At 42.4% G+C, this 23,866-nt stretch overlaps 1 protein-coding gene across 1 annotated transcript in view; it reads right to left on the bottom strand.

Annotated features, from left to right (window-relative positions):
* The window catches only part of KLHL2 (kelch like family member 2), a 98,131-nt gene that overhangs the window by 39,792 nt on the left and 34,473 nt on the right, over window positions 1-23,866 (bottom strand). The window contains exons 5-6 of the mRNA XM_018558780.1: window positions 16,016-16,178; window positions 1,751-1,860 (exon numbers count right to left, since the gene is read on the bottom strand). Coding sequence (XP_018414282.1) covers window positions 1,751-1,860; window positions 16,016-16,178 — 273 coding nt within the window. The remainder of the gene's footprint in view (window positions 1-1,750; window positions 1,861-16,015; window positions 16,179-23,866) is intronic.

The raw sequence follows: 23,866 nt of genomic DNA, 5'->3' as shown, positions 1-23,866 counted from the left end.
AAGCCAAGAAAAAGGAAAAAAAAAAAAAAAAAAAAAAAAAAATCATAGATGCCGCCCAACTTTCATTTCTATGAATGACAATGGAAGCACATGCTTTCTGGTTCAACGAGTGCATACTGGTTTTAAGGCTAGACTGGTTGGTTTCTGAATAACTTGTCCAGCTGTATAACATATCTTGTCTGATCGAGAGTAAGTGAGTAAAATGGTGGATTAGCAGCTTTCAACCAGCCCCACCAGTTTTCTGACATAGTTCAACAGAGCAGGACAGAAAAAAGTCAGATACCAGGCCGGTCATATGAACTTGTTAGACATTGGTTAGCACTTTAAACCCTTTCCTTGCCACCGACGTAGGGCATACGGCAGAACACAACCGCTTCCAGCTGGCCAGCTCGGTAAGCCTTACGTCTGTGGCTTTCTCCGTTCTGCTGTAAGTTCATGGTCGCTTCAGCGGGGGAGCGGTGACAGGATGTGAGCAGGGAGAAGTCAAAGAGCCCTGCTGTCAGAATGGAGTGCGGCGGTGCCAGGCGAAGCTTCAGGATTGAGAGTGGAGGATCAGCAAATATGTGAAATATTTGCTGATCCTTCACTGTGCAGAACAAACACCAGTGATCAGTACTGATCATTGGGGTTTGTAAACAACTGCGCACATAGTAAGCTATGTCCCTGGTTATGAATGAATAGGAGGTGCTTACATCACTTCCTGTTCATTTATGAATGGGGACATGGTAAGCTGTGTGAAATTTATCAATGAACAGTAGCACTCACTACAGAGGCTTCCTGTCCATTCATAACTGGTTGATAGAAAATATTTACCATCACCAGTTTCTGAACGAATGGAAAGCCTCTGTACTGAGTGTTTTCCATTCATTCAGTGTTGAGGCTGCAGAAAAAGATTGAGGACTCGGTGTCCTCAATTTCTTTTTCCATTTCTACAAAATAAAAAAAAAAAACGTAACCCCCCCCCCCCCCACCATATTGTGGTATACGCCATGCACACATGCTGCGGTGCGTTGTCAGAAAAAAATCGCAGTGCTTGATTTTTTTTCTTTTTAAAATAACATTAATTTAACAACACATGGCAAAGCGTTGTGACGTATTGCCGTGCCTTGTGATATGCTGTTTTGCGATTAAATATATGCCTACATCGTTTTATCACAGCATACACAGTGCACAAAGGGTACTGCAGATCAGACTGTTAGTTGCTTATTTACAGTTTGCATTCCTTAATTTTTTTTACCATTTTTCGCAAAAAGGCGCAATTTAAAATTAACAATTATTTGTTAACTCGATAACAGTTTCATCTTTTAGATTTACTCAGAAAAGTATTCTTTTGTGCAAGGATACTGATTTTAGTGTGCTTTTATCAATTTAATTGTGTAATTTTATCGGTTTTATGACGATTTGATAAACATTTGCTCAATTATCGCAGGACCTACAAAATTAGTAGCACCATCTTTTTATTCTATCGGGCCAGTGCATTCAGAAAATATGGTTTGGGGGGGTCTTTAACAAATGCTATACGCTGCAGTTTAAAATTAATATGGTAGGTGAAAATTTGCAAAAACAGCCTGGTCAGCTGAGGTTAAAAGCGTTCGAGGGCTTGGCAGCAAAAGGGTTAAAGGTACAGCTTCCAAGTTCTTTTCTGCATTCTACTTTACAATGCCGATTGCTGGGAATAGTTCCACTGTTTCCTGATGAAATGTGCAGAGATTAAATATTCTAAAAAATCTGCAAAGGTAACCGCTGTTACCTTTTCCTCTGAGATCACAGTAAGCTTATCGCTGGCAATCAGGCTACACACTTGTTCGATTCCAAGATTTAGGAATTCCTCGCCTGCGACAATGTCTGAGAAATGTTGTTCTGAAAGAAAGAAAATGGAGAGAATTGTCAATGCTATGTGAAAACCACAAGCAACATGAATAACTGTTCAACATAGAGGCTACCACATGGCAATGTCAGACTTCATTCATACAAACAGCACATTTCTGCAATAAAGTAAAATAATAAACCTTTCCTGACAGAAAAAAGGTGGCACCCATTGTAGACTTTTCATCCTGAAAATTCAAGGCCGTCCCTCTTGCTTCGATACTTCAAGTCACTAACTCAAAACGAGTATGCAAATAAGGGCTTTATTTGGACAGTATGCATACTGGTCAGCAAAACAGCCAGGCAGCAAGCATTTTCAGAAAGAGCTCAGCAATTTCAGGCCCCATTACCGATAATAGCAAAAAGTTTACTTTAAAGCTGAACTCCGAGCAGAAAAACTTTCATTAAAATATATTCCCCAATAGCCCAAAGATTATAAATCCACTTTATGTGCACCAATTTTTATTGCAAACACAGGTATTACCTTGTAAATGTAGTGGTAACAAATCTCTGTGCCGAACATAGCCTGTGCAGAGAGGAGAGCTGTGGGAAGGACCCAGCAGGCCCACTCTCTACAGACTGACTACCGAAAACGACAGATGGGGGGCGGTTAGAAGGCCAGTGACCCTGCACAAGGAGAGAGCAGAAGTTGGTGGTCCTAATACAAGAAGTTCCTGCACAGAGGAAATGTTTAATTACTTGATTACTGCACAGATCTGGAAGAAATACACAAGACGCAACAAGTTTTATGTAATAATACACACGTCTCTCGTATTTAGACAATATTTGCTTATCCCGGAGTTCAGCTTTAAAAGTGAGCCTGACTTAAACCTTAAACATTTTGAAGAAAGCATCTGTGCCGAGTATCTACCTATCTCTACTAGGCTTCAGATGGATCCCTGTAAAGCCCCTAGAGTCAAAGGCCCAAAAGGTGTCCATGGACACTAGCCATTGACCGCAGTTAGCTGCCACTGCACCTGCAGTTAGCCACTGGCTGCCAAAAGGGGTGATTGGGGGCAGAGCACAGAGTAGAGCTTAAAGGGGTTCTAAACCCTCCCGTTTTTTTGCCTATATCTACTGCTAACAAGCAGTAGATATAGGCAAAAAGTTTTTTGTTTTTTTTTAAACCGCTTAAACAGCAGTTTAGACTGACCTTATTATCGCAGCGCGCTCCCGCGAGAGTCCGGAACTGTTTGTGCAGCCGCAAAGGATATTGGGGCGGGTGCATGCGCAGTTCGGATTCTCATCAGGGAGACGAGCAGAGACGCAAGGTAAATCTATGGACGCGTGCACCCGCATGCAGACGCCGCTGGATTGGAAGTGCCAGCAAGCAGAGAGGAGTCAGCGCTGGATCGGAGAGCCGCCGCACCGCTGGAGGGACAGATGAAAAACATGGGGAAAGAAGAGGAAGATCGGATTAAGAGACATCATTTAAGGTAAGTGCTGACACTAACATGGGGGGGGGAGGGGGGAAAATGGAATCACTTAAAATGTTTCTACTTTAAGATCACTTAAAAGCTGAAAATCAGCCAGATATCCAAAAAATTGTAAATGCAGCTATGTATCAAAAATCGCTAAATGCAACTAGAGTAAGAACATAGACGAGGTGGCCTAGTATCAGCCACTTGTAATCCTTTTTACAGTAGAACTCAAGACTGCAAACAGTAGGGCCAGCACTAAGGCCCGGTTCACACCTGGAAGTTTTGTAGCGCGTTTCTACACTCTGCAAAACGCTCAAACACCGAAATCCCATTATTTCCTATGGGTATGGTTCACACCTGGGCATATTACAGGCTGTATGAACGCGCTACAAAACGTCCTATGCCTAAAGAAGTACAGGAGCTTCTTTGGGGCGTTTTTGTCACGCGTTTCCATTGGGATACAGCCAAGTAGTCCTCGGAAACGCGTGTTTGTCGCGCATTTTTTTTACCACGAATCGTGCGACAAACGCGCATATTCGATACGCCTAGGTGTGAACCCAGCCTAAAGGTCAGTGAGTTGTGCTGCATTGTATACATAAGGGAGGTAACCGAGCTGTATTGCTTAACTGAAACAGGGAAAAGTCATGACACAAACCTGGCTGTGCTGTCTGGCCGGGCTGTGTAAAGGTCTTCAAACCAGACCGAGAGAAATGCAAATACAGTGGGCGGGATTTATCAAAACAGGAGCAGACAGAATCTGGAGCAGTCACCCAGGGCAACCAATCAGCTTCTGTCTTTAGTTTGCGCAGGTAGGATTTGAAAACGAAAGAGAGAAAGCTGATTGGTTGTCATGCACAGCTGCTCCAAATTGTGCCTGCTCCAGTTATGATAAATTCCTTTCTTTGAATATTAAAACATGATACATTTTACTTTCAACTATTTAGCTTATTGCCCGGAGTTGTTTAAAATAAATGCTGCATGCCTGCTGTGCATCCAAGTAAATGCAAGTCACTATTCCCAGCAGTACATGATCATAGGAATGCATTTCACTGGCCACGTGAGGTCTGTTTACAACTACCAGGACCTTGAAACAAAACCTTGAAAACAGGTTTATGCCGGTACTGCACAATCCACAACCAAACGTGTCATTCCTAATCAGTTTCAGGAAAGGGAATTTAACAGAATTTGAAAAAGGACTCCTGGTCACAGACATAAAAAACCTGGTGGTCCGAAGTCAGCCACTTGTTCGAGTGAATGATTCTTCTCAGGCAATCATTGCCAGGAAAGTCATTCCATAGGAGGTATTTGGCCTTTTTATCAGATGGACGATATTTTCTCATGTTTATTTTTAATATAAATAAAACAGTTGTTTACAACACTCATGCATCTTTCCACGGTCTGAAAGCATTGCTTCAATAGGACGTGACACCATTGCAAATGTAAGAACCATTTGGCAGAAATGAAAACGATGGAAAATGTCTTATGGCTAGAAGTGGCCCACGCTGGTTTATACAAAAACGTTTTACAGTAACACTGAAGAAAAAACAAGTTTCAAGAACTTCTCAGAAAAGAAAACATTTATAACGGCAACAATACAGTGACCTTCCAAGCCGTCCTTCATTTGGAGGCAGTCTTTTTTTTTCTTTTTTTAAACCAAACTCCCGTCACTCTTTCCTCCTCAGTTCTCCCTCTTTCTGGTCCAATAAATAGCCCTCTATACAAAATACACTATTTAAAGAAGTAAATTATTTATACTAGGGATGCACCGATGACATTTCTTCCAGACCGAGTATATAAGTACAGATCATTTTCCTCAAGTACTCACCAATAACCAAAACCTTTTTTTTTTTTCCTTTAGTGTCATGTCACAGTTTTTCTAAAACAATACAGACTAATGATTTTAGGGTAGTGGTGAAGTGCCAGGGCCCGGTCCCAGCCGCAAATGCTGCACCCCTGGTAGTTCTGCCACTGACTCTAAGCTGTAGAGGGACTACAAATCCCAACAATACATTATACAACAATGCAGAATGCCACCAGCTATAGAGGACTACAAATCCCAGCAATACATTATACAGCGATGCAGAATAATACCATCAGCTACAGAGGACTACAAATCTCAGCAATACATCAGCTACAGAGGACTACAAATCTCAGCAATACATTATACAACAATGCAGAATAATACAATCAGCAGGGCTTGAAAAATTTGATGGTGTCTCACCAGTCAGCATGACCGGACTATAGCCTTGCAATTTATGTTAACATTTTTTGGGGACAGATAGAGCTTTCTTTTGGAGGTATATAATCACCACTGCGCCCGCAAAATCGCAAAAAACGCCCATAGGTGACGATTAAAACGATTTTACTGCTCATCAGTTTAGTGTTATCAGTGATTAATGGCTCTAAAATTATTGTTCTCACTCCAACGTTTGCGGCGATATGTAACATGTGCGGCGCAATCGTCGTTTTCGCACGTAGGCGCACCCGACTCATATATGCGTGTGTATATGGGGGGCAGGGACTTTAAAAAAAGAAATTTTCTTTTTTTAAGCTTATTTTTTTCCATGATTCTTTAATTTTTGTATTACCTTTTTTTTCCCCCCAAACAACTTTATTGCTATTACATGGGGGACTAAGAAGCCCCCTATGTGATAGCCAATTTACATGACAGGTCCTCTTTATGGAGACATCATGGAGGGACAGAGTGCAGAAAGTGATGTAATATACATCACTTCCTGCATTCGGGGACTGAGAGGAGATCAAAGGGAGTTTGTATACTGAACTCCCTTTGATCTCCTGTCACAGAGCCGTGCCGGTCCCGGCCGCATCGGGCACAGCGGATCTCGGGCCCGGCAACGACAGTGACAGCTGCTGATACAAGCGATGGAGCGTCTCTAGAGACGCCTGATCGCTTGAATGTAAAGCTCCCGACCAGCCGTGTAATTACAACAGTCGGCCGGGAAGCTGCTAGTCGGGCTCCACCGTCTGCTCGTCTGTGAGTGGATTTTTCCTGCCCTGACCATCAGCTATAGACTACAAATCCCAGCAATACATTATACAGCAATGCAGAATACTAGGTCTGCAACAACTAAATCGCTTAAACCGATTAGTTGATTTACGATTGGTTACCTTCGCTGCCGTCCCGTGTAGCCTCTGCCCTGCATCTAGTGGCGGGGAGCCATACCCAGCATGCTATTGGATATTTTAAAATGTAATAGCAGGCTGGCTATTGCAACCGCCCAGTGCCTGCTGTCAATCAGCAGAGGAGGACTCCTTCAGATGCCTCCTCTGCTGATTGACAGCAGGCAGTGGGGGAGTGCAACAGCCAGCCTGGCTATTGCTCCCAGCAATAAAGTAAAAAAAGTTTTAAAGAATAAAAATAAAATGAACTGAAATTTAAAAAAGAAAAAAAAATGTTTTGGTGTGTTATTTTAAATAAAAGGTTTTTTGTTTTGTTTTGGGCTTAGAGTTTTACAATTCACATCATTTTAAACCCATGAAACTGAATTAAAATGTCTAAATTATTAAATACACACACACATATATATATATATATATATACATACATATACACACACACAGCAATGCAGTATGACACTAGCTTTAGAGGGCTACAAATCATAGCAATACATCATACAGCGATGCTGAATAATACCATCAGCTACAGATAACTACAAATCTCAGCAATACATTATGCAGCAATGCAGAAAAAAAGCACATGACAGAAATGTAGAGTTTTTGCTGCACCATACCTGTACATACTCTGTGCTGCCACTCTGCTCCGGGGTGCCAGCCTGACAACTTGGGAGGAGGGTCTCAGGAAGGGAAGATGTGCGGCCGGTGGAGGGGCTGTATACAGGCGCCGCATGGTTCCCAAGAAGGCTCCCAAGGTCCCCAGCAAAAGTGGGACCTAAGGCAGCCGCTTCAATTTACATAATTAAAGCATCAGTATCGGTACATCACTGATTTTAATGCACTGAGCTGTGCATGCCAAGATGAAGTAATGCATGCGTACGGGAGTTACATCATGCCAGCCGGACAGCCAACCATGAGGCTGAAGATGCCTAAACCAGAAGACGACCAGGAGGAGATAGCAAACAGTACAGCGAAGGACGTGATTATTTACAAGGTCAGTGGGACATAACAGGCTAATATGCTGTGTATAATAGCACATTATTGCCAACACCTCTGGAGGGCTTTTTTTGTTTTCTCATTTTTTTCTTCCACTTTAAGAGCTGGTAAGTGCGATTTTTACCTTTTATTAAATTTCAGTAGTAAACTGTAATGTATATGGCCTTTTTTTTTTTATAAGCATTAATGTGCTCTTATAAGACACCAGTGATTCATTTTTTCCAGTTTTAAGATTAGAGAAGCAATTCTCCTTAAAATGACATTCCTACAGGCTCCGATCTCAGCTGGTACCAGATTTCATACTTCAGACATCATGTGTGAAATCCTCATCTTTATTCTTCTGTGACTCCAGTTTCTTGCCAGGAGAAATGTCACACAGAACACCAACAGAGATTCTTCTACTCAAATATAATATGGACAGTGGAGGCTATAGCTTTAACATACAGAGCTTTTCTGCTGGAATGTCTGCTGGACTGCTGGATTCAAAACAGCAAAGTCTCTGCACACAAGTTACTTTTTAGACCTTTATTAGTCCTTCTCACTAAATAAACCATAAAAAAAATACACAATTCCGAAGCTGATAAGGAGTCATGAAAAAGAAAGAATGTTTAAAGTAAGCTTTAACAGAATTGCTTTCAAGTAAAATGCAAATCTGACCATAAGACCTGCAGTAATTAACTTAGAAGGTGGATGCCCACAAGGCATTTTATCCCATTACTTTGCGGTCAACAAAGTTCACCTGGAACACTAGAAGCACTGTATAGAACATAGAAAACGCCTAACATATAGGCAATGTGGGTAAATCAGCCTGTAACCAGCTCCATATTCATCCATTTACTTGCTGCATGTTGCTGCAAGGTCACAATGGTGTGTAGTAGACTGATAATAGAAATATCACTTCATTCTCCCATTGCAGAGCATCAGAAAATTGGGGGGGTTCAACTCTGTATTGGAAAAATACATAGCATACCATCACCATCATCAGTGATGATGGTCTTCACTGTCGGTCTGAACACTATTCCAACAGCCCACAGAACATGGCAATCTAAACTCACTTAAAAGACTAAGCCCTCGTTCACACCTTAACGTTTTGTAGCGCGTTCTACGCTCGACGAACGCTCTACAAAACGCTCAAAAATATAAATCCCATTGTATTCAATGATCTCGTTCCCACCTTGGCGTATTTCAGCCCGTCCCTAACGCTCTACAAAACGGCCCACGCCTGAAAAGGTCCAGGTACTACTTTGGGCTGTTTTGTTGCGCGTTTCCATTGGGATACAGCCAAGTAGCCTTCGGAAACGTGCGTTAGTCGCGGTAAAAAAACGTGCGACAGTCGCACGACAGACGCGCATATGCAATACGCCTAGGTGTGAACGAGACCTAAGGGACAGCGGAGCATTCACCTACAACTAATTTGCTCTCAGACACGGCAATTCACCATAGTATTTGACATTTTTTTTTCATTATTCATTCGACTGTCTTTGAAAGATTTACACCAAATCCATAAAAGCAGTGCGATAGTTCTAACGCTGTTGCCAACAAGTGCAACAAATCCAAGTAGTTCTAATTAGTGGAACTTTAACATCATGTCACAATGGCTGCAATAAATTTATAAAAGGAAAACCACCATTTCAGAGATAACAAAACTTGAGATATACAAGGCCTATTTCAACTTCCTGTAATATCTAGCAACTAATGATACTGTGCGGTGAGGTCTTCAGCGTCCTAGCAGCCAATGTGTGGCTGAGAATCATTGGTTGCTAGGACACTATCAGCCACACAGCGTCACTGGTTGCTAGTAGGGCTGGTAATGATTAAAATTTTCGTGTTCGATTAATCGAAATGTTTTTTAATCGATTAATCAATTAATTTTGATCAATTATAACGCACATACAGATCCAACTACATTGGCCTATACACATACAGCACAGCAATGAAGTAATAAAATGAACTCATTCTCACGTGCCACACTCAATATGGCCGCCGCTTGAGTGGGGTAACTCAGAATAATAACGTGCTGGATTAGTGTGATCCTAGTTCATTTTATGACTTCATTGCTGTGCTGTATGTGTATAGGCCAATGCCTTGGCTGGCGCTCGTGCAGAAAGTTTCTTGGGCAAACTCACCGGCCCAAGTGGCTCTGTCAGCTAACGAAGGGGGGGAGGAGTCCGGTGACATCACGGACATCGAAGTCACCGGACTCCTCCCCCTTCCCTTCGTTAGCCGTCACGGACATCAAAGTCACCGGACTCCTCCCCCCTTCCCTTCGTTAGCCGACGGAGCCACTTGGGGAAGGGTGGAGGAGTCTGGTGACGGCGATGTCCGTGAGGTCACTGGATCGCCGACGGGACTCCCGGAAGCCGGCGGAGAGGTGAGTTTTCATTAGCGATCAAAATTATTTTAATCGATCAAAAAGTTTAACGATTAATCGAGAAATTAATCTTTCATTTCCACAGCCCTAGTTGCTAGGGCACTGTTAGCCGCACAGCATCATTGGTTGCTATGCCTTATTTATTACAGGTATTTATATAGCCACGTGTGCGGGTAGTTTTTTTTCTACATTAAGCCCTGCTTTGAGCAAGTAGGGCTAAAAGTAGAGTGGGGAAGGCGCTGCTCGTTTTGTATAAGTGATCTCGGCGATGCCCCCAAAATCACTTGTTTCGCTCTCCGCCAGCTGCCTCTGTCCCCACCTCCCTCCTGCCATAGTTTTCAGGGTCCCCTGCTCTTCTGGGGGACCCAGGACTATGGTAAATGCCTTCAGGATGGAGGCAATGACTCGCCGCACGGCTTCCTGATTGGTTGGGAAGCCGGCTTCATGCTGTTTGGCCGGCTCAAAGCTGATTGGCTTCCTAGCCAACCAGCATGGAGCCAGCTTCAGGGGCAATCAGCATCGATCCGGCCAAACAGCACGGAGCCAGCTTCTCAGCCAATCAGGAAACCGGGTGGCGGGTAATGACCTGCCTCCTGGCTTCCTAATTGGCCAGGAAGCTGGCTCGATGCTGTTTGGCTGGAAAGCTGGCTTCACGGCCAATCAACATCGAGACGGCCAAATAGCTGGCTCGATGCTGATTGGCTGGGAAGCTGGCCTAACAGCATGGAGCCGACTTCCAGGGCAAGCAAGAAGCCTGGCGGCTGGTAGTTTGACTATTTTTGATGTGGGGATGCACTGGGTGTCCCAGCGTGCATTTTTGGTTGCTAGGCCTCCAGTGTGTCCCTGCACCTTATGAGGAGGAGTTAGGACCACACTTTACAGAGGTGCCGTGACGGGGCGGTGTGGCTTCTACATATAATTTTGGCCAAAGGTTTGTGCAACTAAAACCTCTCTTTTGATGCGTACTGTTAGACAGGGTAATTTGTTTTGTTGCAGGCTAGCTGGCAGGTGTGCTGGGGACTTTTTGTGTTGTGTACGGGCGGCTGGTAATGACACACTGCCTGGCTTCCTGATTGCCCAGGAAGTCGGCTCCATGCTAGCAGAAGTACCGGTATCGGCAAGTACCGAAATATATAAATTGGTACTCTTAACCGAAAAACCGGTATTGGTGCATCCCTAATACAGGGCCAATTTAGACAGGAGCCAATTAACCTTCCGGCATGTCTTTGGAGTGTGGTAGGAGACACCCAGAGGAATGCAAAGGGAGAACATGCTAATTTCTTGTAGATGGTGTCTTGACCTGGATTTGAATCGGGAACCCCTAGTGCTGCAAGGCAGAAGTGATAACCATAAAGTCAATGTGTTGTCACCTAGGCTGGTCCCCCAGCTAGCAAGGAGTAGTTTGTTCTTATTCTGGTGCATCTGTTCCCGACATGTACATGAATCTGTTAGACTCACAGACATTTCCCATAGGGTGGCCCAGACACTTCCAAACACTTTTATAGTGCGTGCCTCACTCTTTTTAAATTCCAGAGAGTCTTCAAATTATGCAACCAATTAATGAAGTATAATCATAATGGGAATTCAAGTAAAAAATTATAAATGCAAATGAAACATTCCAAAAGTAACACGCATCACATTTAGAGTATTACGAACCACCAACTCAGCAAACCAACCTACACACAAACTGAAGTGCTGTTGTCTGTATTTCACAGTTAGTTCTGGAGAATATATTGACATCATCTCCCCTTGCTTGTTACACAAGGGTGCAGACCAAAACACATTACATCAATGTTGAGTTTCTTTTGTTGGCTTATACGCTCAGTGTAGAAAAACCAGTCTACAAAGACAGACGTGCCGTGAGTCAGCAACTACCACAAGCTTGACAAAGATATGATTCGTTTCTATATGTATCATTCTTCCATTACAATATTCTTTTTCTGTATGGCTGAATATCCACTGAAATCTATGATAACACAGAACAGGGATATAGACGTCCATGTCCAACAAAGCTGTGTAAGCAGCAAAAAGGCAGGAAAAGAAGATTAGCCCACTGTAAAGTTTTTGACTGAAATAATAATCCAAAAAAAAATGCTATTTGGTAGCTATAAGCTGCTACTTCTTATACTTTATGCTAGTAAGTGCCCATTATGGCAGGAGCATGGTGGCATTCCATAAATGATTCTTTAAATTGCGCCATGAAGACACTTCTTTCAGAGCTCTGTATGGAGAACCTCAAGCAAAAAGACCATTGGTTCCCGAATAGCAGTTCTTGTATAGAGATTGGCATGTTAGAAGAAAAACCATCACCATACTCTATGAATGTACCTCCAAATCCAATTCATTGCAGGAGTTTAAAGCTGTACTGCCCCACAAACTTCAGCACTATGCCATATCCCAAACGTAGGCAGTAACTAAACGCGCTTTCCTCAGTAGTACAACGCCTTAGAATAGAAAACCTATAGATTGAAATGATCCTTGAAGGGTCTTCTGCGTTCTAGGTCTGTTTTAAAGGGCACGTAAAATGGACCTAATACCTTACACTATAAAATATTGTCAGCAGGTAGAATGTTATGGCACAAGAAGCTCTGTGTTCTGCCATAAAACCTATATCCCTTCCTGCAAACAATTCTATAAGAAATGTACAATGGCTGTATGTGCAGTGCAGGGTACAATCCCGGGTGCCAGATGATTTCAGAGCCAGGACAAGAAGGTAGCTGCCATGCAAATGCACGGGAGTGATGCCATCCATGGATGACCAATGGCTGAAGACAGAAGACTAGACTCAGAGAAGATGGGGAGACAATGGCAGCGGTGAAGCACAGATCTCACATCAGTGGAAGAGGTCACACTAAGAAGCGAGTGTGTCATAATGGGCAAGTATGCCGTGTATACTTGCATATCATAGCATGAGCTGGCTGGTACAGTCAGAAAGGGAGGGAGGAAGGCAGAGAAAGAGAGAGCGAGAGAGGTCTTATGAGTGATATAGGAAGCCTAAGGCTGGATTCAAACAACTGCCAGGGTGAACAGACCTTATATGTGTTGGTGTGTTATGGTGCCATTCTTTTGAATGGCACCTCGGCACAATGCATGGTAATGGACCACTGTATGTTGTGGTTCGCGGGGTCAGGAAAAAAAAGTTGCAGGCATGTTTTTCTGTGCGCCCATTTAAAATGATCATATTGTAAAGCAACATATGTGAAAGCAAGGCACCAGAGCAGACAGGTGTCCACTGACCCTAAAATAATTTTAAAAAATGTGCTTTTACTTCCAGCAACCATTGTGATTTTTTTTTCCAGCATGGCAGACGTCAGAGGTGACCTTTGCTGCTATTTATTAAAGAAGAATGTGACGATTTTCAAAAGTTAACCCATGCAGTGGGGCTACCCCCACATTGCATTGGTTAACTGCTTGTTTTGGTCTAGGGAACGGAAGAAAAATACACTCACCTGATCCTCAGTCCTGTGTCAGTTAGCACTCACCTCTCTCCCCCTCCACTGTGGCTGTGGTATCTTCAACGCCTTCACCTGTTAGATGTGATGACATCCCTGGGGCTTAGACCACTGGATCATGGGGGGAGAAAAGGCTGCAGGGACTGGTCTAGCAGCCAGGCAGGAACAATAAATCAGGTGGGTATATTTTCTTTGTGACCCTTGACCAAAATGAGCAGTTAACCCTTGCAGTGCAGGGGGAGCCCCACTGCAAGGGTTAACTTTTAAAAAATCCTGGAGTTCTTCCTTGAAGTAGCTACAACCCCGAGTGTAGTGATTCAGTCTCATGCCTAACCAATCACATTTTAACTTTCAATTATCAAGTTAAAGCAGAAACCTAACTGTATTGGCAAACACTTCATGATTGCTTGCACTAGCTTTCATAAATCACTCCCATTTTTGTCAATTTGGCCCAGATTTGAAACCATCAATATATGAAGATTTACAAACCTAACACGCAGCAGGGGATAGATGGAGGAGTGCAGTTATATTTGACTTCCTGCATAGTCATCAACAAGACCAACCATAAAACAGGAATGAATGTGTCCGCGTCAGAGAAACGCTTCCAATGCATTACAAACATAAGCAGACGTCCCATCTGGCAGTAGATAAGAATTGTGTGCAACGGCTCTATTTAGAACAGTTTCATTAAGTCCAGTCTGTCCTACTGCTTCATGAAGAAGCATAGAAGTCATAGTTGGGGCACATTCACACGTCTGCCCTTTAGGTGTATTTGAACAAAGTTTTATGAACAGAACCTGAAAACTAGCTCAGTCATGAAGGGGTAAATGTTACGTACATTTTACTCTCTGCATACACAAGGCATACAGAAACCAAGAAGAAGGCACAGCACCACTCGAAATTGCACAAGAAAAAGCAGATGGTGAGGGGGAAGCATCTTGTTGTTCCTCAGCATAAAAGTACTGTACAAGCAGTACAGAGGATGCTTCTACATACACAGCATTCGTGTATGGTCCTCCCTGTCCTCCTGTAAAAAAACCAAGAACTCCACAATTTCTCCATTATTTCTAACCTGAATTATAAAGCCGTCACAATAACCTATCATGACTCAACATACTACATTTAAATGAACTGCCCCTTGAAGCAGACAGCCAGAATAGTCATACATTACTAACTTATTAAGCAGAGGAAGTAGGGATTCTGCTAGATCAGGTTTTGTGCCGGATTTAGACCTGCTAAACTATATGTTGCACATAACAATTGCTCACACAATTACTAAATCGAATGCTCACATGTGTATGACAGCTAAAGCTGGCCATACACCTATAGGTTATCTGCAGATTTTCTATTGTCAGATGGAAAAAGTGCAACAGATTCCTCCATCTACGCTAAACTGTGTGGATGGAAGAATGTCCCAATGGGACAAGCCTCAGTGTCTTGCTAGTCGGCCCCGCTGGCTCTCAAAATACCTGAACAATGCCTACATCCAATCAGATTGTTCAGGTATTTTGACAGCCAGCGGGGCCGACTAGCAAGATACTGAAGCTTGGCCCAGTGGGAGATTCCTCCATCCACACAGTTTAGCGTAGATGGAGGAATCTCTTGCACTTTTTCCATCTGACCATAGAAAATCTGCAGAGAATCTATAGGTGTATGGCCAGCTTCAAAAACACAAGAGCCCCAGCAACAGCATTTTGCTCACAGAAGGATTGTTGTATTTCTGCAGTTCTGATGGGGTTATTGTCAAATACTGTACAAGAATATTTAGAGGGACACAGATTTTAAAATGTATCTCCACTTTTGCAGCCAAATTAGGATAATACTCATTTTATATGTGTTACATGTTCCCATTCACATAACCTAACAAATTTAAAAAAATGCTTCCCACATTAAATGTTCTTTTCTGAAAGCTGAAATTGACTTTTCTTCTGCTATGCAAGGGGACTGGAGCGTTAAATGTTCATCTGTGCTGGCAGCTCTCATTAACAATTGTAATTTAGATATATACACCGTCAGGCCTAACAAAGGTTAAAGATCTAGAAGCACTGTATGGTAATGAGAGGAAACTCACTTTGTCCCCACTTTGTCTGGGCACAGACTCGCTTTGAAATTGTTCAGAGTAGCTTGCAGTCTACTCAAAGGTCTGCTCTAAAGAAAAATCTAAAAAAAGGTAAGAAATGGTTATTTTTGGTATGCTGTGTGACTGGGAACACAGACATATAGTGGGGGTTTCTCAAAGTTGACTGCAAAACAAAAATGCTACTTTCCATAGTGGCCATCTCTTCCATGCTGTACAAAAAGCTGCATAATCCCAGGGAACATGGTGCACACCTAGTTGCTGGGTCCTTTTACTGTAGTTATCTGAGGCTTGAATGATAGAAACAGAAAAAGCACTTGCTGGGGTAACAGGAATGGCACTTGGTACATGAAGCCCACCATACAAATATCACCATGCCAAAAATGCTTGTGCCCTGTTCTTCTTATGTCGTGTGTGGATCAAGAAGAACCATTTTGACATAAAAACTATAATGGAGAACTTCCCTGACATGTGCTGCACAGTGCATGTTGGTAAAAGACGCTTGTGTAAACCAAGCATTGATTGTTCAATTACAAGGAGATTAGATTCCCCCCATGAACGGTCACCTTTGATGCCTCCAGTCATAAGTTACTAAAATTACATATGTACAAAAGACATCTTTTTAAATTAGACTGGAAATGTATAAATCATCTAAAGCAGCAAAACCACATAAACATCTCACATCTTCTAAACTCACCCGCAAATAAGTTGGCCTGATTTAACAATTCTGTACAAGCATGCATGTCAGCGAAAGCTCGGATTCCCAAACAGTTGGAAGGGTGTAGCTGGGATTCCAAGAACTCGCAGCAGGTTTTTCTCACATCTTGAAGCTGTAGGAGACTGGCTGCTGGAAGTAAAACCTGAAAAGATAATGTGAACGAGTCAGAAACCAGAGTCAATAAGGTGTACTCCAGGTTAAATCAAAGACTGCCCTTGCAGTGAGGCTCCCCTGCACTGAAACAGCTAAATGCCCAATTCTGACTAGGGGAAACAGAACCAAAGCAGTTTTACTCACTTTATCCCTCGCTCCCTTTATAGTCAGGATTCTTCTCCACTTTTTGATCCTCTGGCCCCCCAGGTTGTGGGTAGGCCCTCAGCATCCTCAGTTACAATGCAGTGGCTTCGGTGGAACTGGTCATGCAGCTGGTAGGAAGCCAGCGGAAGGAATAAGGCAACTAATACTGCTTCTTCTGTTCTCCCCAGACAGAACAAGCATTTAACCCTTGCAGTGTGGGGGTGTCCCACTGGAAGGGAAATTCAATTTTACTTACAGTTTAGCTTCAGAAAAAGAACTCCAGGAATGTAAAAAAAGTTATCTCTTGCAGTGAGGCTACCCACTTCTAATTGATATGTTCTCGTATAACTAACTGCAGCAAAAGGGGAGATTCAAGATTACTATTAATGGGGTCAAAAAGGATGTCGCCACTTTGAGCATAAACAGGACTTGTCTTGATGGACAGAATTAGGATCAGAATAAGCTGAACCTATTGGATGTCTGCTTTTTTTTCCAACCTATGTATACATCTATTAATGGGTGCATGATTTAAAGTAAATCTAGTCCGTAACTGGACATTTATTTTTCTAAAGAACTGGTTTATCAATTGCCCTGTTTTCAGATTTTTTTTTCTTTTGCACCGCATTGCTACTAAGTTTTATTCAGCCACATCCTGTCTATATGGACTTGCTCCAGTGTTGGCTGCACATTACTGCTCTGGAGGGGCTTCTTGATAATGACAGCAGTGGACCAGATCTCTGCATTGTGTGTCAGCACAGTAGCTTGTAGTTGGATGGATGTGACAGCGCAATAAAGCAGGAGCACAGGTGGGAGACGCTGCTGTTCACATGTAATGGCTCAGATGAGCCTCTGACCTACCCTGGATGCAGACATTTTGCATGTGGGGTTGGCAGTTCCGTGGAATTTTTGGCCACACCTAAATCGGCCAGTTTGTATGCAGCCATAGCACAATATTCAGCTGCATCCAACGTGGCGTTTAGTGCCTCCAGAAGTTTACAGAAGATACACATCACGTACCCAAGACCCAACATATCTTTCCTCACACTTACCCTGAATTACATTGCTAGAATCCTTTGTGATCCTAGAAGTAACAATACAACCACTCCTATTTCATTGGATGGCTATTATTTCCAGAAAGTGTTGCAACATGTCACATCAAAGTCAATATTCCAAAGAGAGATTGGATTACTGCTGTTCTATATATCTAGGGCACAACACGAGTCAGCACTTACATAGAATGCAGGAGTGTCCCATGTTAAAAACAAGAACAACTCCCAACGCCAACAAACCAGATTCCCTGTTATCATAGTAAACATGTATAAGAAAAGCAAGAGGCTGGATGCAAAATACTTCCTATGGGAAATGCTATGGTTCCCAATGATTACAGTCACAGAACATAGTTCTAACGTAAGAAAATTAGTATCCTGTAAAAGGTTATTAGAACTACAAACTATAACATTACACAAACGAATATACAGAAGAGATTGGTGTAATGACTTAAAATGATCTCGTGTACAAATATGTTATTGCAGAAAATGCCTCTTATACAAAGATTCCGATTTCTAGTTTATACTTGTGCTTGGTTTAGGCAGGACTTTTACATTCATTTTTTTTTTTTTTTTTTTTTAATTCCAACGTGATCTTGGCAACCTTCAGCCCTCCAATGTAAAAACCAGCAGGTGTTTCCAAGCCATTAGAAACCAAATGAGACAAGGAGATTGTTGCGATGTCTGAGAATTACAGGGAGGTCAGGGATGTCTTGTTTGAGGCTAGGTTCACACCTGCACTACACCGCCCGGGACGCGGGATCGCGCGGTCCTGTACAATGCAGGCAGCGATTGCCACGCAGCCCCATTGATTTCAATGGGGTGACATGCGCACGGCAATCGCAGGAAAACCTGTACCTTAATTTTGTAATGCACGTCACGTTGCGGTTTTAGCCGCAAACGTGTTCGGAAGCACGCGCGACTGGGGTGCAATTAGAAAATAATAGTACCCACAGCGCGATCGATTCACACCTTGGTGACTCCTTACCGCACGGAATCCTGCACGATTGCCACGCGGTGAGAACTTAGCCTAAAAGCTCTTTCACTGATTTCTAAGTATATGTCCATATCCTAATGTCCAAAGTCTGGGCACAGTTGCACTTTAAAGGTTCAGTTTTAGAAGGCGCTTTAGAACTTAATGCAGATTCCGAACAGCACTGAGAACGTACGTACCGCACTGTGCCCTATTTTAGTAAACCTGCCCACTTAAAACTCTTAACAGATTATTTTAAGTCAAGCGTCAATACATTTTCAAATAGTTCAGAGGGAAAAAGAGAAAAAAACATGACTTGAAATTTGCCAGCAGGAGCATTGATCACAGCAGCCTTATTACTCACATCATGACTTTTATAGTTCACTTATAATTTCAGCTAGTTGAACTGTTTAGTCTGAGTCATTCCTCAATCGTAAAAGGCATAACATCTGTGGGTGAATGACATTTCAACGTGCTAAAAATACTCATTCATAATAACTGCAATATAATTCCCAAACTCACAGCATATTTATTAGCTTGCTTAAAAACATTTTATTAAAGCGGAACTCCAAGCAAACAGCTAAATACCCAGATGAGATGCACGTACGTGAACTGTTTTTCCTGCCAAATGGTTTGTAGTTTGTGTAGTTGTGTTCAGCACAGCAAAGTGACATCACATTTCTCTATTGCAGTATAACTCTTCATTATCAACCTATTCCAAATCTGTGTTGGGACAATAAAGGAGGAGTACATTTCCCTTTGCTCTCTCCTCCTGTTAGCATGTTCAAATTATTGATGGACTGTGTAAAGCAATGGACTCCTGAATGGCTTATAGTGCTGCCCTACTCTGTCTCAATCTAGATGCTGCTTAGGATTACAGGATGAAAAGAGGTCAGTAACAGATATACTAGTTCTGGGTAAAACTACATTTAATGACTTTTGCAGGAATACATAAGGGCTCATCCATACTAGCTGCACAGTAACACGTGGCTTTTTACCATGCGGCTAGTGCCCGCCAAGTGGCAGCAGTGAGCTGCGGTGCCTTGCGTTGTTACAAATACAAGGCACGGTTTCTTTTTTTTGTTTGTTTACTTTTCTTAACTTTACTTAAAGTGCACAAAATGTAGACTCGGTTCATGCCTCCGCACTGCAGCGCTTTACATTGCACTGCTATGCAGTGACTGCCGGCAGCATACAGTGAGCTGTGGTAAAATGCAGCTGCACCTCAGCGCACGTCACACCCGCTATTTATTATTCTCTTGGTGTTTATCATCCAACGGTAGTTGAGTGATGTGAGTATGTGTGATCTGGCTGATTGCTAGGTAGCTTCCACAATTCAAAGGATCTCCACAGTATCCTTTGCTCGACAATGAACACAGCAGAGGCAGGAATTGAAGCGCCACACCAATTAAAATAGTACGGCTACAACTTTATTCCAATAAGGTCACTGGACATTCAGCTACAGTTGCCAAAGATTTTTCTGTTCACAAGGGATTAAAGTGACACTAAACTCAGGTGTTAAATCTTAAAAAATGCATTCAAATGCATGTGGTCTGGTCAGAAAAAAAATGCTGCAAGCACCATTTATCCCCCTTTCTGCCGTGGTCCGAGGTCCCCCACTCTACTATTAGATTAGGTTAGAGAGCACAGAGCAGAGAGCAGTTGTTTTCTGCTCTGCTCCATGTGAGTAGTGACACAGGAATGCAGCCTTCCTGTCAGAATGAGCACATTACTGTGCTAGAACGCCTGTGTTGGAGGTGACGGTCAATAAAGAGAACCTGTCGCCTCCAAAAGCTTCACACAGGGGCTTGCTAGCCCCTGTGGCATAGCAATAAAGTCAAGTGAAAATAAATAAACAGCAATTAAAGATGTAAATGCATAAAAAATAAAATAAAAAAGGCAATAAAAGTAAAAAAATACAATGAAAATTAAAAATACATTTTACAAAATAAAAAAAATTAAAGTAAAAAAAAAAATTAAAACCAACCCCGCTGCCCCCACCATCTGCATGAGCATAAACACATGCATAGGGCATTGTGTGTGTGAGCGGAGTGTGCGATCCGTGACCACGCAGCAATCGTGCACAAAATCACGCCAATGGCCGGGCAGTCATAGAATCGCACACCACTGCCGATCATGCTGGCAGTGCCATTATTTTCCAATGTAACCCCAGTCACGCAAGGCAGATTGCGTGGCTTCCTGCTGCATTACCGCTCATGCGATCGCACATAATCGCGGTTCAAAACACTGCATGTACCTTTTTTCAGCGATTGCCATGCGTATGTAACCCCATTGAAATCAATGGGGCCGCACGGCAACCGCTGTATGCAACCGCACATGATCATCCAATCCTGCACCAGCCCTAAAAGGGTAAATTCACTTTACCTAGTAATTTGGTAAAATGGAATTACCCGCACAAATCTGGTCCCCTCTCCTTCCCTGCTATATTTACCTTTCAGCGAACAGTCCTTCCTGTCCGTCAATACGGGTGTACTATCTGTACCTATGCCATGTATTCTGAATTTCACTCGCAAAATGCAAGCACTCTGTCAGTGCGGTCACCTGACCAATGAGAAGCGCTTCTTAGCACTGCTAAATACAGTTTTGGTTAAAATAATTTTTTTGTATCATGACAAGTAGATTGTTATGAGGGACAAGTACATCGGGCCCCCGCTTTAGTCCTTGGACAAGTCGTTTTTTTTTGTGTAGAAGTAGTTTCTATATGTAGAAAATGCCCTGTATTGGCACAGCCAGTTCTGACAAAGATTGAATGTGACAGGGTGACAACGCAGGAGCACAATTAGGAAACACCTGTCACCCCATAACAGGAAGTGCCTGAGCGAGGGCCTTCATGGCAGGATCACCAGGTATTGTAATGAAAATACATGTTAAAAAAAGACTGAAAACAGCTTTGTAATTCAGATTGACAATTAAATTGTTATATGAGATTTTAGTGATTGAGTTTAGGTCTACTTTAATCATGTCTGTATATCTTATATTTTTCAAGCTTTGTCAATGTTGTACATTCAGATTGAATGTATGTTTGGAACATCATCTTCTAACAATGTTTCTCTTGCTATTGAAGTTACCGTTACCTTATTACTCTGGACTCACCAAATGTAAAAGCATACAGCTCAAGGCTACGGAGACTACATGTGTTCCTGAATGTGTTTAATATTATGTTCCAAGAACAGCTTTATGTAAGCATCTGCATGTGCACAACACTGATCTGGAATTTGTTATATTAATCAACTTCTAGATCACAGGTCAAAGAACAGATGGCTGACTGGAAATTTGAATCCATGCAGACAGCAAAGAAGAGCAAAGGTAAAGCGTATTTCCACTTGCCGAAGAGCAGCCATATTGGGATAACACCTATTTTATAGCCGTTACATGTTCCCATTCACACAGCATATATGTAGAAATTGCTGCTTACATTTTTACGTGCTTTTTATACTTTCTTTAAAAAACCTACCTAGCTTCCCCCTATGTAATGTTAAAGAGGGGGCTTTGGGAAGTTATGTTTACTCTAATGAACCCTCTCTGTACTGTGCTGGCAGATCTCATTATCAGTTGTAAACTAGACCCTGTGTCCTAACAAAGGGTTACAGACTAAAAGTGGCCATACACTTTACAACCCTCGCAAGTACGTTAAAAAAACGTACGATCTGCCCATCTTGGACAGGCAGATCGTACTTGCGATCATCGCAAGCCCACCCCCCTGAGGGGCAGGCTTCCGATGACTGCAATGCTGAACGCCAGTGTGCCCATGCGCACACCGGCCCGTTCGGCAGTCATCTCTCGATCATGTTAAAAACCAGCCGAAAATCGTACGATTCTCGGCTGGTTTTGCAACATGCTCGAAATACAAAAGTCGTGCGACCGTACAGTAGAAACAGTCGCACGCCTTCCATACACTGCACGATTATCGTACAATCGCGGGATTTCCCGCGATTCTCGTTCGAGAATCGTGCAGTGTATGGGCACCTTTAGAAGCATTGTATGTTAATGAGAGGCACCTCAGTTTGACCCTCTACTTTCACTTAAAAACTTTTTAGGTTTAGGAATCCTGGAATCCTAAAAGAGTAATACTATGTAACTATGTAATAAGTAAGTAATGCATACATTTCTGGCATCAGGTTATCTAACAAAAAAAACAAAACAATCCTCATTCTAAACAGATTTTCTTCGACCTGTCAGTTCCAAAATGTAGAAATTGTTGCTTCCCTCTGCCGTTTATAAACAATGGTGTATGTCCTAATTTGCAGTGAATAAATGGATCTATAGCACAAGCATCATTTCTGAGGAGGATTTTTTGGAGGCGCTGCAGACTCCTGAAAGCATTCTGGGCTTATACAGTATAATATTACCATTAAAAGGATATCATATCAATGACACTTGTTTATTCTATTGAGAATACAATACTATTCACTGCGTTGATTAAAAATACCCTGCTTTAAAAGGGACTGTATATTAGTTTGTGTAAAGGTTTGTTATTCTGCTCAAACCAATACTTTTCAAAACATTTTTATGCAAACTACTACATATGAATAGTTAATGCTAACTTGCGGATAGGTGCAGAGCGCTAACAAGAGCGCCAGCTTTCTAGAGGCCTATATAACAACTATGGCTGTGAAACGTCCCTAAAAAGCAGGGTGATCAGAATAGACTGCAGGAGAGAAAATACCCCTAACACTTCTACAAGTATAGTAAAAATACAAACAGACTACATACAGAGTAGGGAGGGAGGGAGTATTATGGCCGACTCCCAGATACATACTGTATACATGTCCCACTATTACCGCTCTGGTTGATTGGAGGTAGGACTGCACGTCACAGAGGCACTGTGCAGGTAATATCCGTTTTGTAACTAGAAAAGATTAGGTTGGTCTTTGATGATTGATGGGACATATGCTGTGGGCTTCTTTTTTTATATGTCTCATTGTTATTCTCTGTGCTTTCAATAGGACTGCACTTTACAGAGGTGCCTTGACAGGGCTTGCAGCCTCCACTGTTATTTACAACTATATGCAACTAAGCACGTTTAGAATTTCGAACAAACAAATCGATTTTGGAAAGTTTGTTCCACTTTCTAATCGTTGTTGGGGTCACATTGATCATCAATTTCGACCACACTGATGAATACATTTGAAGGAGCATGTTCGAATGTTCCAACGTTTGTTTGAAAATCTACCCATACATACCCTACTTAAGACCTCTGTTTAGAAACACATTAGATAGGTCCTCTTTGCTGATTGTAGTGGGTGCTGTGGATTTTATTTTTTTAGTGTGCACTTTAACACCTTTCTGTCTGTGAAGGGTCTCATTCATCTAGGTCATGGTATATCTGTAAAAAGGCAGAAAGTCCAGTTGCCTTGACGTATTTTTTACAGATTAAACACCTTTCCCTTTTTTGCCTTCCTCTGGATCAACAGGGGGGTAATTGGGGGCATAGTGTTCTGTTTAGTCTTTTCTTCTCCCCCCCCCCCCCCCTCTCTCTCTCTCTCCTCTCCC

This window comes from Nanorana parkeri, unplaced genomic scaffold, assembly GCF_000935625.1.
Source record: "Nanorana parkeri isolate BGI_ZX_2015 unplaced genomic scaffold, ASM93562v1 scaffold358, whole genome shotgun sequence".
NCBI classification, from domain to species: domain Eukaryota; kingdom Metazoa; phylum Chordata; class Amphibia; order Anura; family Dicroglossidae; genus Nanorana; species Nanorana parkeri.
Note: the sequence above shows the minus strand (reverse complement) of the source record. Positions and strands in the feature narration are given on the sequence as shown.